Raw genomic sequence first — 17749 nt, forward strand, 5'->3', positions numbered from 1 at the left:
GCTAGACTGCTACAAGATGTATCTGTGCCCTCTGCCTTCTTAAGAAATCAGGTTTTCCCTTGTGTTGACAAACGATAACGTTGTCAGAGAAACACAGCTCACAAAGGAGTCGAATGGAAATCTGGGTTTCCAGTCTCTGCAATGCTGAGGGAGAACAGAGAGTGTATCACCGCGAATGAATTAATTCCTTATGCCAGTCCATGCCTAACACACTAACAAAGATGGAGCTAGAATTATGAGGTGATTAGTCTTTATGGTAAACTTCTAGGATGAAAAAAATCTCAACTATAAGAAACCTGTTTCTCAGCCTCATCTGGTTGCTCTTTCGCCTCAAGCCCCCAGGATATTTTCTTAGTGCAGAAAATATTAGATTTTGCTTTTATAATGGCTGGCCTACTTCTTCTAACAAAGCTACAGCCTTCCTTTTATTCTTTTCTATTTTCTTTTTTCTAAATGCAAATTTGGAGAGAGGTTACTTTCTCTTTTGTGATCATGGGACATCTTGAAATTTTTTCTGATCGGACCTGAAATTAGAATTCATGTGAAATCTTGGGATGTAGCTCACAGCCAGAGCTCTTGCCTAGCATGCATGAGGCCTTGGTTTCAAACTCATCACTGAGAGAAAATATGTAAATATACATGAAATGAAACTGTATGAACAGATAATACTCTTAACTATATAATACCCCTGTGGAATGTGTGCTGTCCAGGATGCCCAGATCGAGTACATTAGAACAAAAGCCGAGAGAGGTGGGGTGTGACTTGTTAGCATAATGCCTCCATATCTTGAAACCTCATCGTCTACCCACGCAACCTCATTTCCAAATAGCTAGGTAATCATTACTCTTGAAAGACTGGTTTACAGAATCCTTCCTTCACAGGGAGGAGAGCCTCAGTTAAACCGAATGCATCACGGGTGATAAAAGAATCGTAACTAGCGCCGTCCTCTCCTTCCTGGCAAACTTGAATGAGAGAATTCTAAACTAAGAAAAGGAAGAGCTGGCTTCTCTAAGACAGGAAGGAAGGAAGGAAGGAAGGAAGGAAGGAAGGAAGGAAGGAAGGAAGGAAGGAAGGAAGGAAAGAAGGGTAGGAAGGGCGGGAACCAGGGGATAGAATCCAGATGGTTGAGGTCAAACTCTCAGTGGAGAAGAGCTGAGAAGACAGCTTAGTGTGAGGTACCCCGTTTTAACGAGATGGAGAGTGTCAAGCATTGTGTTCCAGTAGTCAATATATAGTGCCTGAATTGGTGTAGTATCAATTAGGTAGCACAAGAAAATAATCTGTACTTCCAGGGTTTTTTTTTTTTCCTCATGGGTCAATGGCATAGCACATAAGCGTGTGGCCTTCCGAAGTCCACAGAAACAAGCCAATGGCTCTGTCAACTGTGGCTTTTATCTCAAGCTGGTGAACCCAGGGATACAAGTAAGCCATGTTGCCACCAAGTTGCCACCCAAGGGACAGCTGTGTATGATTTGGTTATAATGTCTGCTTGCTTTCTTTCTGTTCTTCAGGAGACAGAGCTGGGGGAGGGGGGGATCACCAAAATCCCTAAGTCTCCTGCAACTGGCTTTTAGGACTCCAACAGACAACAGAACGAACTCCCAAGAGCTGTAATGCTGGCAGAGCCCACATTTCATGATGTGAACATCAGTATCTGTTCTAAATAAACCATGTTCAGATGCCTGGAGTGTGGTATGGATGAATGAATGAATCAGTCAGTAATGCTGAAGTTGAAACTAGCAGCCAGCCAGGGTCTGTCAGAGAACAGATACAAGAGCACAGGGATGGGGTGGGGGTGGGGCAGCTACGGCTCTCGACTATATATGTGTATATATATATACACATATATATGAGTTTATAGTCAACTATTTGAACGTGCAAATGTTTAATAAACTCTATTTCTCTTTGTGTTTAACACAAAGAAGGTACAACCCTTGTTCACTGGGCGTCAGCAGCAAGCCATGTTGATTGTTCTGTGATGATTCAAAACTATTAGGAAAGGCTGTCATTTAAGCACTTAAAGTCATATTCCATAAACTCATTATAAGAACTGAGTGATTGAGGTATGGTACTCTAAGAGCCTCCTCAGAATTATTGAGAATACGTTGCATGTCTGAAAGCAAACTGAACTAAATAATAATAATAATAAAATGCTACCATTAAAAACAAGCTTTTAGTCCTACTATGCTCCTATAATCTCAGCACTCTGGACACAGAGGGCAGTGGGTAGTGAGTTGTTCATGGCCAGCCTGAACTACATAGCAGGACTCTGTCTCAAAAATAAACAAATGAATACATACAAAAATAACAGACTGCGAACCAGAAACTCTGAGACCTAAGATCTACTTCCATTGCTTTTCTATGTAAGAAGTAGGCACCTGGAAATAAATTAAGGCAGAAACAAATCAACGACAGACAGAGTCACTTTTCCCACAGCTGTAGTGTATTTATTGTGCTGAAATCGGAGAGCAGGGAGTGAAGGGGTCTGGGGAGCCAGTACAGAATGTTCGCAAAGATTTACACATCTCTAGTCATTACACACTGGCAAGAAACAAGGTGTAGCTCCTCTTAAACAGCACTATTCCCTGTGCTGCTGTTCCTGTAATGTTCGCGACTGCATGCCTTTGAGGGGAAATGGAATCTCAATGCACAATAAATACTTTATAATTTACAAAATGTTCTGAAAGTCTGTACAAACAGCAGACATCCCACACATGCAGATTTGACAAGTTGGAAGATTCAGAAATATTCATGCTAATTTTTGTTACATTTCCTCTTTCCATATGATCTCTCTGTGATGCCCATAACAAATTAATCTGTGTAAAAAAAAAAATGTGGAACAACGTCTCTTCTGCAGTCTTCCGGTCACCCGTTTCAATGACATGAGATACATAGTTTGTAAACACCACATTGGACTTGAGAGATCTGACTTGGTCTCAATTTTTCTCATCTTGTATCAGTAAGTAACACCTTGTAGCGGCAAGCACTGAATTTTGCAATCATTAGCACCAAGGAGTCAAGATATTGCACCAAAATGCGTTTACACTTCTTTTCTAGTTAATAAGGAAGATTTTTTTTTTGCAACATAGTCACAAGGGGACACAAGCATTGCTTAGAATTAGACACATTGAAAGAGATGGATAACATCACAGAAATGTTTGGTTGAGCTATTTGTAAATAAAAATAAAAAAAATAAAAAGTAAATTGGAAAGTTAAAATTAAAATTTACATTAGAGGACTCCTTGATTTTTTTTAAGTAAAATTTATTTCATTTTAAATGTTCTTTCCAACAGAAGAGGTAGGTGTATGTCCACGTACGAAAAAAAAAATCAGCAATAGCCACAAATCAAAACAAGGAAAGCCCTGATAAAAAAATCCATCCACCCTCGGAGTTCTAAGTGCATGTAAATGTGACTACCTTAGATGTTGCTAACAAAGACATGATTTCTTTCATGTTTCAATCGTACAATAATCTTAAATCTCATAATTCATTTCTGCTAATAATAGGAGTATTCAAAGGCTACCTTCCTCATTACAAAAAAATAGAGAGATATATTGTTTCCCACAGTGATTTGTGCCGTAAGTCATGGTGGCCTATGGGTCACAAGACAGGATTTTACTGTTATTCTTTCTTATCTTCACCAACACCATCATCATCATCAACATCATCATCAACATCATCATCGTCCTCATCAGGCCTCTAAGATTCTACAGAGATTTTGCAGAGCTTTCAAATTTAATTACATCCAAAAGGGAATATTCTGACTAGAGGTGGAAAGGTTTGACCACAAGGGTCAGTAAATGGGTCCAAATTCAAATGTATTTTCTTGTTCTGTCTCTGAACATTGATTTGCAACCAATCGGAAACTCGTGATTTAGAAAAAAAAATTTTTTTTCATAAAATTATGTTTCTGTGATCATCTAAAGTTCAGACTGAGGAAAGAGTAAATGGAAGATAGGCAAAATTTCCACCCATTGCACAGGCAGATGTGAACAGGAGGAGAGGCTCCGAGGTCACATTGGGATTGCTTTGGTCTGGACAACATGAAGGCTAATAAAAAAAAAAAAACGTTTAAAATAAAAACTTCATAAATAAAAGATCTGGGTACCATATATTGAAAGGTTTACTCAGTCTGAAGGGCAAAGACCCTATCTGCCTTTCTCCCCACCCCAGACTCTCTGCTTCTGTTGCCCCTGAACTTTTTAAAATGACACAGGAGTTTCCTCACGGTCTACCGGTTAAGGCCCAGTTCAATTTACTCTCCTTTTGGCTTCCCGTTTTTCTGGGGTTTCCCGTTTTCTAACGCTTTCTCTGATTTATTTACACCGTTCGATGAGATACCATTCGTGGCCGTCTTTCCGGTTTTTGACTGCTTAGGCTCATTGTATGTCCGAGTGTAGAAGTTGAGGAAGAGGAAGATGAAGCTGATGGCATAGGCGATCAGAGCCCAGTGCATCCACTTGGGGAAGGGGCAGTCGGTGTAGAGAGACAGTGCTGTGTGCCCGATGGTCACGTGGAACTGGACCTGAAAAACAGAAGCAGGGAACATTTCATGAGAGCAGGAAGAGATTTCTAACAGGCATCACAGGGCCACCGCGGGGCGAGCTGTGCTCTACTGTTTGAGAGTCTCTGCCTCTCTCTCCCCCTGAGATCACAGTTCAGACGTCACCTGCTCAGCAAGGGCATTCTAGTGATTGCCACAGATCCGTTGCCCATCACAGGACCTTCGTGGTTGGTTTGGAAACTGGTGTGATGGCTATTTAAAGCCGAGTCCTGAATTTGCTGCCTCCTCTACTGTGGTTTCCCCGAGGCAGGGCTCTGCCTTGCTTACCAGGAGTCCCACACACAGAATTTAGACATTTGAATATTCGCTAAAGGGCATCCAAGGAGAGGGAGCCAATGGCGGGCAAAAGATGAAGCAATGGTATCTGTAGGGTCTCTTCCTTCTTCCTTTTTTTTTCCTACTTAAGCTGTCACCAAGCAGCTACATTCACTGTATGCTTTTTAAAATTACATCTTTAGACAGGAACACAAAAATCAGAGGGTTCACTGATAGTCTCATCCATGCACATCACTGTAATTGGCTCAGCCCCGCCACGCCCACTGATCTCCACTCCCCATAATCTTCTTCCTGCTCTCACGCCAAATGAAGACATTCACCCTAAAAATGGATCTAAGCTTATCAAGCCAGCTCACTATCTTTCTCCTGCAGGTAAGGGACGGATGGGCAAGTTTATCTGAATAAACACCATTCTTTAAAAACTTATATTCCGATAAAAATCAATAAATGCAAAAAAAGAATCACCTTCAATTTTATGAACTCTGGGGAAGAGAACATTCAAAACATAGAAATGTTCGAAGAATAAACTTCAATTCTGGTGTACTAGTCACTGGATGGTCTCAGGCATAGAATTACAAATTCTGTACCATTAGCAAGGGTGGACTTCTGTAAGACTGTTGTATTATTTACGTGTTTGGAGAAAGTCTGACTCAGAAATTCAAGTTCAGCACCCGGTTAACGGTCAACTATAGTTTCTTTGAGAAAGATAGCATTATCCATATATTTATTTCATTAAATATTAAGATAATTTGTTCCACACGCTTCAGTTTATATTAACGTTTATAATTCCCATGGCAACAGGCCAAATTTTCAGAACTTGTAATTTCACAATGGCTCTTAGAACCTGTACCACTGAAAGAGGGTGTGTTGTGTATAGGGTGTAGTTGAGTATGATGTAGCTCACAGACAGCCTAGGGGCAAACCCTGACGGAAGAGACGACATACTTTGTAGGATTTGGGTCACCTCTTCATGTTCTTGGGACCATCTAGCTCTTGGTGTGAGGAATAAGTTCTACAAACTCTATCATGAGCTACCACAGCGCCTGAAGAAGTTTCTTCGAGCCTTTCTTTACCAGTGAACCCTTCACACCCAGCATTCCCCAAAGGCTGTGTTTCCTGTTTGGTTGGACAGCTATGAGGCAACTCAAAGCAGAGATGGATATTTCCAAATGCAGATCCTCCTGATAAAAATCATGTGTGCACTATGATTAAAGCATATTAGTATAGGGACCAGCCTGGATTTGCATTTTCAGTTTGATTACAGGCCACACCCAAGGCTCTGTACAGTGCTTTGATGAAGGCACTGGGGTGTAATGAGGAGCCCTACAAGGAGGAGCTCCCAAGAACTGTCTTCCTGGAACACTGGGAGTTCAAATCCTTGGCTCTGCTGTTCATGCACAGCATGTTTCAGAACTAGAAAGAGGGAGTGCTCCTTGTATTGTACTCAATCCCTCCCCCCACCTGCCCTTCCTTGGCTTTGTCCTTCCTTTGCTACATGTACGTGGTCCAATACACTTCAAATATTTTAACTATTTTGATTTTTTTCCGTGCCGACAACCGGAAGTAACTATTGAAAACATGGAACTCACCAGCTGCAGCATGGTCAGGTATCGCTTCCACCAAAGATATTTCTGGATCCACGGGCCGAATGCAGTCAGCCCATAGTAGGAGTACATGATCACGTGGATGAAAGAGTTCATCTGGGCCCCGAAAAACGCTGTCAAGAAATACGAGGCAATCGTAAGCAAACGGTTACGGGTCAATGAAGACGCTGAGATTAAAAAGCGATCCCGCTGATAAAAATTATGTGTACGCTATGATTAAAGCATATTAGAATACTTCTACATCGCTTCCTATTGAATTTACATCGAATGCTACACATTCTATTTTAGTCTCAAAGAGAAGCCAAGGCCTCTGAGAGTAAGCTTGATTTTTTTTTTTTTTTTTTTTTTACAATTTAAGTTTGAGGGTTTCTTTTTTTTTTTAATTTGTTTTTTTATTAGATATTTTCTTTATATACATTTCAAATGCTATCCCAAAAGTTCTCTATACCCTTCCCCCCCGCCCTGTTCCCCTACCCACTCACTCCCGCTTCTTGGCCCTGGCATTCCCCTGTACTGGGGCATATAACGTTTGCAAGACCAAGGGGCCTCTCTTCCCAATGATGGCCAACTAGACCATCTTCTGCTACATATGTAGCTAGAGACATGAGCTCTGGGGTTACTGATTAGTTCATATTGTTGTTCCACCTATAGGGTTGCAGACCCCTTCAGCTCCTTGGGTGCTTTCTCTAGCTTCTCCATTGGGGGCCCTGTGTTCCATCTTATAGATGACTGTGAGCATCCACTTCTGTATTTGCCAGGCACTGGCATAGCCTCATATGAGACAGCTATACCAGGGTGAGGGTTTCTTATATATATATATATGTAGAAATGTGTATTGCTAAAATGCAGAGGGTCTTTGAAGTGGTAAATTCTTAAATGAGGAACTCTGGCAAGCTCCAGCAAACAATGTAAAATGGCTACTGCCTCCTCCTTTGCCCTGTTTTAATGCAGAGGCTATGGTGCTTCTAAGGGTTTCTGTGCATTACATTATCACCTCTAGAGACACCAACATGCCCACCAGGGGCAAAATAATCTTCACTTCTTAGGTTTCTACATGGTTTTAAACATGACAGCATTACATACATGGAGCGATCATTCCTTTTCTTTTCCACAGATCTCGAGATGCCCCACTCAGTTGAATTCAACAACATCCTTTCTCTTTAGAATATTAATTCAAGAGTGTATACAATAATGCATGTCGTCATGATATGAGCTGAGGGGTCAGTTCAGATTTACAAATTCTCTTTTAAACTCAGAGTTTCACTTTAACGTTACTAGCAAATGCCAAGTGTGGCATGTGTAGGTTGCCAACAGTCACACGGCACTACCCTGCATCCAGAGGAAAGGGCTGTTTCCAGCTCAGTCTGTGTATACCGCCCTTAGTCTACAGCCACCGGAGAGACTAGAGCAAATCTCTGCCCAGCTGTGACTTCTGATCCTCTTTAGCACTAATGAGGCTATGTAAAAGTTCATTTAAATGGGAAGCAATGAGGTCATACAAGGTCTGTATCATAGGAGGAGTAAGCTGAGGGCTTGGACTGAAAATGGGGCGTTCTATCAGATCAGAACTGCCAATCAGCACCTTTCTCCACTCAAAGAGGTATTGTTTTCTGGTGTTTAGGCTTAGTGGATTATGTCCACCATGGGGACAATTCTTTAAGTATCCAATTCTTCCCAGATTAAAAAGCTCAAGTTTGTAAGAAGAGAGATGAACACAAATGGAGATGATTAACCACGAAAGCAAGCACTAGGTAAATCTACTCCCACCCACCCTCACCCCGAATACATGGGGGTTCAGACAGAAAGGTGGGTCCCTCACCTTGGCCTCCAGCCACCCACTTGATTCCAATCCACCACAGAGTGAACATGGTGCAGTGATGGTACACGTGAAGGAACGAGACTTGGTTGTTTTTCTTCCTCAGGATAAAAAACACTGTATCCAAATACTCAACGCCTTTCGATACAAAGTACCACCACAGGGCGCCAGCTATCTGTAAAAGGGAAGGAAAGGCACATTGTAAAACAAATCCATGCCACAGTGTGAGTATCTACTCAGTGTTGAAAAATGCAGAACACAGCGCACAAAATGTACAAGGTATGCAATCGTTCTTCCGAGAGGTAGGTTTCAGACCTAACTGTGTACCCAGAAAACAAACAAACCCAAAGCTTTCTCTGCTTAGAGCCAGACAGTGTCCTGCTGCTGAGCACTGTCCACTCACACTGCGATGCTCTGCAGATCATAGAGAAAGCAACGTATATGTTGGTATTTTAGATGGTCCTATAGAGCCTAAGTTTACATAACAGCTAGTCTCTTAACATTCCACTCCCCCACTTCCCTTTAACTGTACACTAAGGTGTCTAATCAATGCAGCATGTGTTAGTAAAAGTCTTTAAAACAGTCAATTCAAAAACAGCAAATATTTCCTAGGTCACAAATATAATCCTGTTTACACAAGTAAGTCTTTTCTCAGGCTCTAATTAAGACACCAGATGGTACAAAAAGATTATGTGACATACTAAGGGATTAAGGACCCAGGAAGAGGTGACCTCTGAATATGTTTTGAATCATTCTGCAAGAATCTGATTCTATCAATGACCAAAATGTAACCTTTGTATAGATCTTTGGTAATAACTGTGGATAAAAATAAAGAATAAATCAGTGCTCAACTGAAATGTATTTACAAACCTTTCGATGACAGAAGGCTAAGATCCTGTCCTCAATTTTTACCCACATCTGATGCCTATCATGAGTTTTTGTTTGTGTTTTGGTTTTTTGCTTCTGAAAAATGAAACTTTATATTTTAAGGGCTGCAATCATTCCCAGGCCTTCATGGGAATCTGAATTTCTTAATTTGTTACTGTCAAGTCTAGAATCAGGCATCATGTAGAATAAGCCTTCCCTAACATTACAATTTTAAAACATAAAGCAAGAAAAAGAGAAAGGCCAGAAGCAAAATAAAGTCTTGTATTTATTGGCTGACAGGCATGTACACAGACACAGTATTGTCAGCTACCAGAAAATTAGCTGAAAACTTGCTTGACATAGTTCAGTGTCCCCATAGTAACACTGTATTTAATGTCCATGGCTACATTGCTGTAAGACGAAGTAACCATCTACTTTAGCACAATAGGAAGAAAGACACAAAGTCTTCTTTTTCCTCCGTGTGAACCTCTAAGCTAGCCAGTTCAAATATAATGCTTTCTCTGCTTAGTCTGTAAACTGTGCTTGTTGTCTGTGAATGGGAGACATCAAAACGAGGAGCAACACGTTGTGGTAGGCGCAATGCACACAAGAGTCTGAGTACAAATGTTCATTTCACCATGGTCACGCTTAAGACGGGTGAGGTGGGTAGAGGGAAGACCCCAAATGCGATCTGTTCAGTCACCAGAATTTATTTATTTATTTGTTTATTTATTTATTTAATTTTTGGTCCTGGGTGTGTTTTCACAATAGCCTCTTTTTTTACTGCAAGAGTGCTGTTGAATTTGACTGAGTGGGATATCCACTCATGGAAGTGGGTGAAGTCTGAGTGTGTGTCAACAGAGTGGATTCACAATCAGAAGGCCGGTAATGTTAAGGCTTTACCCTAATAATATGAACATACTGCCCTTCCCAGGGCTCTTCCTTAGTGTATTCCTGGGAGAAGGCTAAGGCCAGCCCTTCTCCTTCTCCTACCTTAACAGAAAGCCAGCTCTCCACTGAGGACACTGTTTGGCAATACAGTTATTATCTCCTGTGAGTCTGAATGAAGCAACCTTGCTCAGTCCCTCAGCCACACCCCAGGCTTTACTTTCTTAACTCTTTCTTGACAAGCTGACTACCTGCCTTCCATGCCGCGGCAGAACGGGAGCTCTTTGCAGGCAGAGACTTAATCTGTCGTTTTACTTCTATGGTCCAGGCCAGGCCCTGGCACTATATACATACAAATCTGGGCTCCACACACATGCGGTGGGCAAATGAAGTCAACGTGGCAAGCAACGGGGTGACTGGGAAATGCTGTGGACATTAAGTCTTAAGTACATCAGAACAATTTGGTTACATTCACTAAAATTCATGCTACATTATTTTTCCCAGTGGATACTATTATATACATATATACATACATACATTTTATATATGTGTGTATATAAAAAAATACATAGGACATACAAAACACACATATGTTATGTAAACTGCATTTGTTGTGTATAATATGTATAGGAATCATAGACTTAAGAGTTCACTAAATACTTAACAATTTTCTTCTCCTTAAGTTAAATGATAATTTTACTAATATAGGTGACTGGGGAAAATGGAGCATTATATTGTTTTTTACAAATTTAATAAAGACCAATTTCATACCGCTGTGGGTTATCTTATGCCTTCCTAAGTATTATATAATTAAAATATTTTCCTCAAATAAGTTAGCTTTCTTTTTGAGTTTCTATTTTTGACACAAAAGTTTAAAAACAAAATTGGAGACACAGTCTCATGAAGTAGCTCTGACTGGCATGGAACTTGCTAAAGAACTGGGTTGGCCTTGAACTCACAGAAATCTACCTGCCTCTCTATCCCTGGTGCGAAGATTAAAAGCACGTACTACCATGCCTGGCAAAAATACAAAATAACATCAAATATGGAATGACTGGTGTGTGTGTGTGTGTGTGTGTGTGTGTGGCTTTTTGAGGTAGGGTTTCTCTTTGTAGCCTAGACTGTCCTGGAACTCACTCTGTAGACCAGGATGGCCTCAGTTTCAGAGAACTGCCTGTCTCTGCCTCCTAACTGCTGGGATTAAAGATATAAGCCACCGCCTCTCCACTTAAATGACCTATTTTTAAAGAACCATATTGTACACTAGCACTTGATCAGGTTCATTCTTACAACACCCAATGACACAGCACATGGGAGGGATAAAAACAGATTTTTCAATGATGTGTTTTAAAGGACAGCAGAACTTTGTCTTTCCCACTCAACACACGTCACTCCCACACAACACTGTATTTTTTTATGGCCTGAGAACCTGTAAAGTTAGACTGCAATCATCAACGGTTTTCCAGGACTTACTCACCCTGACTTCATTAACGTCATTAGAATAATCCACTGACTGGCAAATATAGCTGTATCCTGCGTTGTACGATCCCATGAATAGCTGGAAACAAAAAGATTAACATTTGGAGTGAAGGTTTAGTAAACACAGCATTGAAAATAGTAGATTCGGCTCACACTATTTCCAAGTATTGTGAAAGCAGTTATTTTCTTTAAAAACATCTCACATGCATTACACATTTTAAAGTTATTTTCTTGTTCTTTTGTGGTGCTGAGGATCAAGCTTGGGACTTCACATGCACAGGGCAAACACTGTATGACTGCATTTGAGACAGGGTTTCTCATTTGCAGCCCTGAACTGACATGTAATGTTCTAAAATCCATTGTGTGATAGCTTTACTATACTTTTCATAAAGACTAACTAAGAAGCAAGCATACTCTTTTTCACCAAGACAAATACATAATATGTTTTCATTATTTAGATAATAGCTTATTAGCTTTATTAGTTCCTATAATTAAACTTGCATAGGCAAGACCTTACATATTTAGCATAATACATTATTGGAAAGATATATTTAATGTTTCTAAACTAGTATGGATGCAAATTCTATTCAATCCACCTCCGTAAATGAGAAATTTTTATAGCAGCTGTGCTTACTAGTTTTTTTTTTGTCAACTTGATACAAGTTAAGTCATCTGGGAAGAAGGAATGTCAATTCAGAAAATACCCCTACCAGAAAGCCCTGGGAGCAAGCATACAGATCGCTTTATAGACTGAAGGTTGGCATGGGAGGGTCTGCTCACTGTGGGCAGAGCGACCCCTGGGCAGTTTGTCTCAAGTGCTATAAAAAAAAAGCTGGCTGAGCAAGCTACCTGCGAGCAAGCCAATAAGCAACGTTCCTCTGTGCCTTCTGCTTCCATTCCTGCCTCCAGGTTCCTGCCTTGAGTTCCTACCCTGACTTCTCTTTGCCTGGATTGCTACCTGGGAGTGTAAGATGAGATAAACTGTTTGAACTGAGCCCAAAGCTGTCCTGCTTTTACTGATCCATATCTTGATCGAAAGTGGTGTGTAACTATTAAACTAAGGTATTCAAATAAAGCAAATGAGAGTGGTTGCGAAGTTGAGAGTCGATAGGTTAAGTTGTCACTGGGAGGCTTTTCGAAAGAAGAGTTCATTTACTCAGTACCTCTGCTTAGCTATCAGCCCACACAGAATTTTACCAAGTCTCTTAGGAACAAAGCCTTTAGACTTTAGCAACTTGAAAAGACTGTGCCAATTCCAGCCTCCAGGATTTCTTTCCAAATATCCTGGAGAATTTGCCTAGGTCCAGAACAGTGTGGTGATTAGCAGCCACACCTGCGTGACAGCTCTAGCACGTAATACGGCGAATTACATAAGACATAATTCAATGTGAAGCTCACAGTTACAAGTGTTTTGATCAGGTTGTCAGGCCTGAAACTGATGAAGAAGGGTTCTGGGTAGCTCCTATGGCTCACGAAAAGTCGAACATGTGCCAAACATCCTAGGAACACGCCTTTCTCACCTCTAATGACAGCCTTCCTTACTTGGCATGCATGTTGCCAGGCCAAAGCAGTTACTAAGAGTATAGAGAGATCCACTCTATGCTTGCTTCAAAGTCCCACCTAAAACAGCTTGCACTCCGTGCAAGGATGCAATGGTAGTTTCATTTTTAAAATTATTTCCAACAACCCTGGGGAATTATTAGAGTGCCGTTAACACACCTACCTCTCTGAAGATGAAAAGGTTAAGCAAAACCATGCCAAAATTATAGATTATGAGTACTAAGCGCATTTGGAATGGCTCACGGTCTTTCATCCACTTTGGACCCAGCCACACGAACAGGAGATAGAGCGTGCTTATGCTTATCGTTGGCCATGGAGACTGCATCAGCGGCCAGTCTGCTACGCGTTTATCTGCGGGGAGATTCAAACATGCAATTTACTGAGTAATGCACATTGTACAAAACAAAATTCTTCTAGGAATTAAGATGTCCTAAATTCCATAATTGGAGGAAGCACAGATCACTGTGCCCGTGAAAACATACGGTATATAAAACAAATACAGACACAGCCGAGTCCTGCAAGCATTGATGGACAATCCTTTCTTTACTGAATCACATGGTGCGTTGTACAGAAAATTAAAGACACAAAGACAAGAAATGCACTAAAAATATAGATAAATATAATATAAATGCCTTCCAAGTGCTGGGATTAAAGGCATGTGCCACCACTGCCCAGTTAATGTAATCTTTTAAAACAAAAACATTGATTAGATAAGAAATGATAATGAATTAATCGGTTAAGAAAATCTACTTATATATAAAGTATATTAAGATTTAAATTTACATTTCTAATGTTAAAAAGAATTCCATTTTTTATAATCAAATATCTACTTTATCTTTTATAATCAAATATCTACTTTTGACAATACAAAACACATTAACATTCTATTTTCAGCATAGTTTATTTCTAAAATAAAGAAAAACAGTCTTTTAGTCAGTTCCTAGAATCCAACCTTAATGAATGTAATGTATTGTTAATTACAGTAACCTCAATTAAAACGGACTTTTTTACTACAACTATATATACAAAATGGTTCTGAATTAGATAACTAAATATTAGGATACTGTTTTAAAGCATACTAATTAGGCTGGGGTGTGGCTCAGAGGTAAAGAAAGGATCTCCCTTTGTAGCTGTGTGTATATATACATATCACACACATCTATATATATGCACAAACACACACTAATCTATTTCTATATGATGTCAGTTGAAAATAAGACAGAAAATATTAGGTTTCATGAAATAATCTTTCAAGTCAGGAAGTGCCATAATTACTACAGTTTCAGTGAAATAACTTGATAAAAAGATGAGAGGGAGCCAGGCATGGTGGCGCATGCCTTTAATCCCAGCACTCAGGAGACAGAGGCAGAGGCAGACAGATTTCTGAGTTCAAGGCCAGCCTGGTCTACAAAGTGAGTTCCAGGACAGCCAGGGCTACACAGAGAAACCCTGTCTCGAAAAACCAAAAATAAAAAGATGAGAGGGGTAGGGGACATTCAGGTAGAAGGACTGAGTTTGAGGCCAATCTACTAAATTAAAAGAGATATCCTGCCTCCACAAAACAAAGAAGGGGGCACTCTTCTCTAGGGTCTGGCTGGATACATACACATAGTTCTCACCCCATATCAAAGAAACTTTTCTTTGCCAAAGACAGAGGCCATTGTAGAAAACCACAGCAGATAAAAAATGTAGAGTTGTAGAGCCTAGTCCCAAAGTGTGTGTGCGTGCGTGTGTGTGTGTGTGTGTGTGTGTGTGTGTGTGTGTGTATCACCCAAGACTCAGGAATCATTACAGTAGAAGGGAGCAGAAAGATCATAATAGCTGTGAAATGATGGCTCTTAGAAATGACAGAAGCTATACCCATGAAGTCTCACCAATATGGTGGCCTAAAGATGACTCGAATAAGGATGATACTCAGGGACATAATAACATGGATATGGGGGAAATCCATGAGGTCTGAATGCTACACAAAGGACTATGGATAACTAAAGGATGCTGAGAGTGAGAGAAATAGCCTTCCCCAGGAAAGAACACAATTGGTTACCCAATACCAAATGGTCAGCCCTGAAAACATTTGTACAGGGAATATACACACACACATCACTGCCACCACCACCGCCACTACCAGTTAAAGAAAACAATCTGATGGTGAATTTGAAGACAAAGAGAGGCGAGCACATGAGACAGTGTGGAGGGGGTAAGGGGAAAAGAGAAATGATGTAAGTCTAGATAATGTTAAAAATATATTTTTTAAAAGGGGAAAGGAGATATCGTTAATTTAAGAAGAACATACATGGGAACAGGAAAAACTGCAATGAGATTTTATTTCGTACTTTACAAAGGAGGTCTACTGTTTATGATAACTGTGATTATATTGATCAAATCAAATACCACCAGACTTCAACTAAAAAATGAGAGACTTAAACCATGTCGACTTGTGCTGATATTTGCCAAAGGCCACATGGCTGTTATGGTTGTTTGGGGCTTAGAAGACATGTTATCCTTCAATGATAATTATCTTCCTATAAACACAACGGTTTCCTGTCAGAAGCCACCATATAAAACATAGGATGCTCATCAACTTAGGTCTTCCCTGAAGTAGACAAACTCCAGAAGCTTAAAGTCTTGCTCTAGGTCACAGCAGAGTTGTTCTAGGCTCCTGTTCTCCACAAATGTTAGGGCAAATATTGACCTACCAGATGGAGGTCAAGAGCCAATGCATTATTAATGGGTTAGTCAGCCTGGCACAGAGAGGAAAACGAACTCTGCTGTAAAGAGACCTTAATGTCTGAGATCCTGGATTCTGTATCCCCTTTTATCTCACCACACAAAAGATTCCTATTGACTTCAAAGACAGTTCTGAGGAGCAAAGTACAAAAAGAAAAATTAGGAAAACAGGTTCAGGGGCTGGAGAGAAGGCTCAGTCGATAAAATACTTGCCATACACACGTGAGGACCTGAATCTGATCCCTAGACTTCATGGAGAACTGGGAGTGGTAATGCCTGCTTATCATCCAAGTGATGGAGAGGCAGAGATAGACAGACCCCTGGAACTTGCTGGACAGCCAATCTAGCCCCATCCAAGAGGACCAGTCTCAAAAGCTCAAGGTGTCAAGCATTTAAGACACCCAATATCAACTTCTTGCCTACAACATAGACATACACACACACACACACACACACACACATGAATACATATACACACATTAGCTTATACAAACAGACAAATACAAAACAAAGAAAACCAGGCACCAAAACTAGCCAACAATTAAGAGTAAATAATGCATTTCTTCAATATTCTTGAGACAAAGGTAGGGGGTCTCACTCTGTTGTCCAGCCTGTACTTGAACATTTGAGTTCAGATTGACACTTCTGCCTCCACCTCCCAAATAGTAGCTAGAACTCAGGGCGTTCCACTATGTCTAGCTTGCAGTGCTGGTAAACTGTCTCGTTCTCTCATTAAGCGATGACACTTAAGAGAGCTATCAAGGACAGGCAGGGGAAAACACAAGTGAGAAGCTGAAGGCTCTGATATCAAGCAATATCAAGCACTGAGGGAGGCTGAGACACAGTTAAGAAGCCAGAGAACAGCAGGAAATAACGGAACATGCAAGACATGGCCAGTGATTGACAGCTCCAGCACTGGCCCTGCCATGGTGCACAGGATGCTACAGCACAATCCCCCTACATTTCCTTCATCTATAATAGGGGGGGGTGAAAAGGTGAGCTACGTTAGTGATTCTCCAGCCTTGTTAAAACAGCAGCAAGCTCTAGGAATAGTTGACATGCACACTGATGCTTTGGTCGATGCTGCAGCCCATTTCGAAGAATACTGCACTTTCTGTGTGTCTGGGATTCTTCATATTCTCGTATATTACTCCCAATAAGTGTGTGGGCTTTCTTGTTTTGTTTTTGAGACAAAGTCTCACAGCCTGATTCTCTTACCTCAACATCTTGGGTTTGGAATGGCAGGCATGTGTCTTCAAGGCTCATCCTTAAGGGTTACAATGGTTTCTATCTGTAACATACTTACTGTTACAAGCTGGACCAATCTGTTTATAGGTGTCAGCTTGGACAATAACCACATTTTACCTATACTAAAAATTCATACAGAGGTAATCGACCACGTTGTCAAAACTTTCAAAATGTTAACTGTATAAAAAAAAAACCTAGGGGATATGTCCATCTGAAACATACTATTTATTAAGCCCATGTCTCACTGTGTAATTCTTGCTAGCCTGGAACTCCCTATGCACAGCACAATCGCCCTGAATTCACAGACATCCGTCTGCCTCTACCTCCTCAGTGTTAGAGTTATAGATGTGTGCCAGCACACCCAGAAGATGAGCTTTCACATGCCATGGACACAGTTTTGTTTCTAACTCCATTTGTACCTTATGATCGATCACATAGCACTGAAGCCAACAACTCTACCTTTGTGACTGTGTATGTGTGTATGTGTGTGTGTGTGTGTGTGTGTGTGTATGTATGTATGTGTGTGTGTGCACACAAGCGCATCACTGACCTATCAAAGTTTATCATTTATAGGAGGGAGGGACAGACTGCCCTGCTGCAGGATAAGAGTCCAAGTTGAGCAACAGGACAGGAAAGTGGACAAGATATGGCTCAACTACAGGCATCTAAACTTTTACTCAATGAAAAAGAATATTTGCCAGGGAGGCAGAGAAGTCCTG

At 40.7% G+C, this 17749-nt stretch overlaps 1 protein-coding gene across 1 annotated transcript in view; it reads right to left on the reverse strand.

The window, feature by feature from the left end:
• Positions 1–2434: 2434 nt before the first annotated feature.
• Elovl4 (ELOVL fatty acid elongase 4) overlaps positions 2435–17749 on the reverse strand; it is a 28109-nt gene continuing 12794 nt past the window's right edge. Inside the window, exons 2-6 of the mRNA XM_021173155.2 lie at positions 13219–13406; positions 11494–11574; positions 8265–8436; positions 6431–6558; positions 2435–4526 (exon numbers count right to left, since the gene is read on the reverse strand). Of these exons, the coding sequence (XP_021028814.1) occupies positions 4257–4526; positions 6431–6558; positions 8265–8436; positions 11494–11574; positions 13219–13406 (839 nt within the window). The 3' untranslated portion in view covers positions 2435–4256. The remainder of the gene's footprint in view (positions 4527–6430; positions 6559–8264; positions 8437–11493; positions 11575–13218; positions 13407–17749) is intronic.

This window comes from Mus caroli, unplaced genomic scaffold (assembly GCF_978045245.1).
Source record: "Mus caroli unplaced genomic scaffold, Mus_caroli_1 scaffold_11, whole genome shotgun sequence".
NCBI lineage: Eukaryota > Metazoa > Chordata > Mammalia > Rodentia > Muridae > Mus > Mus caroli.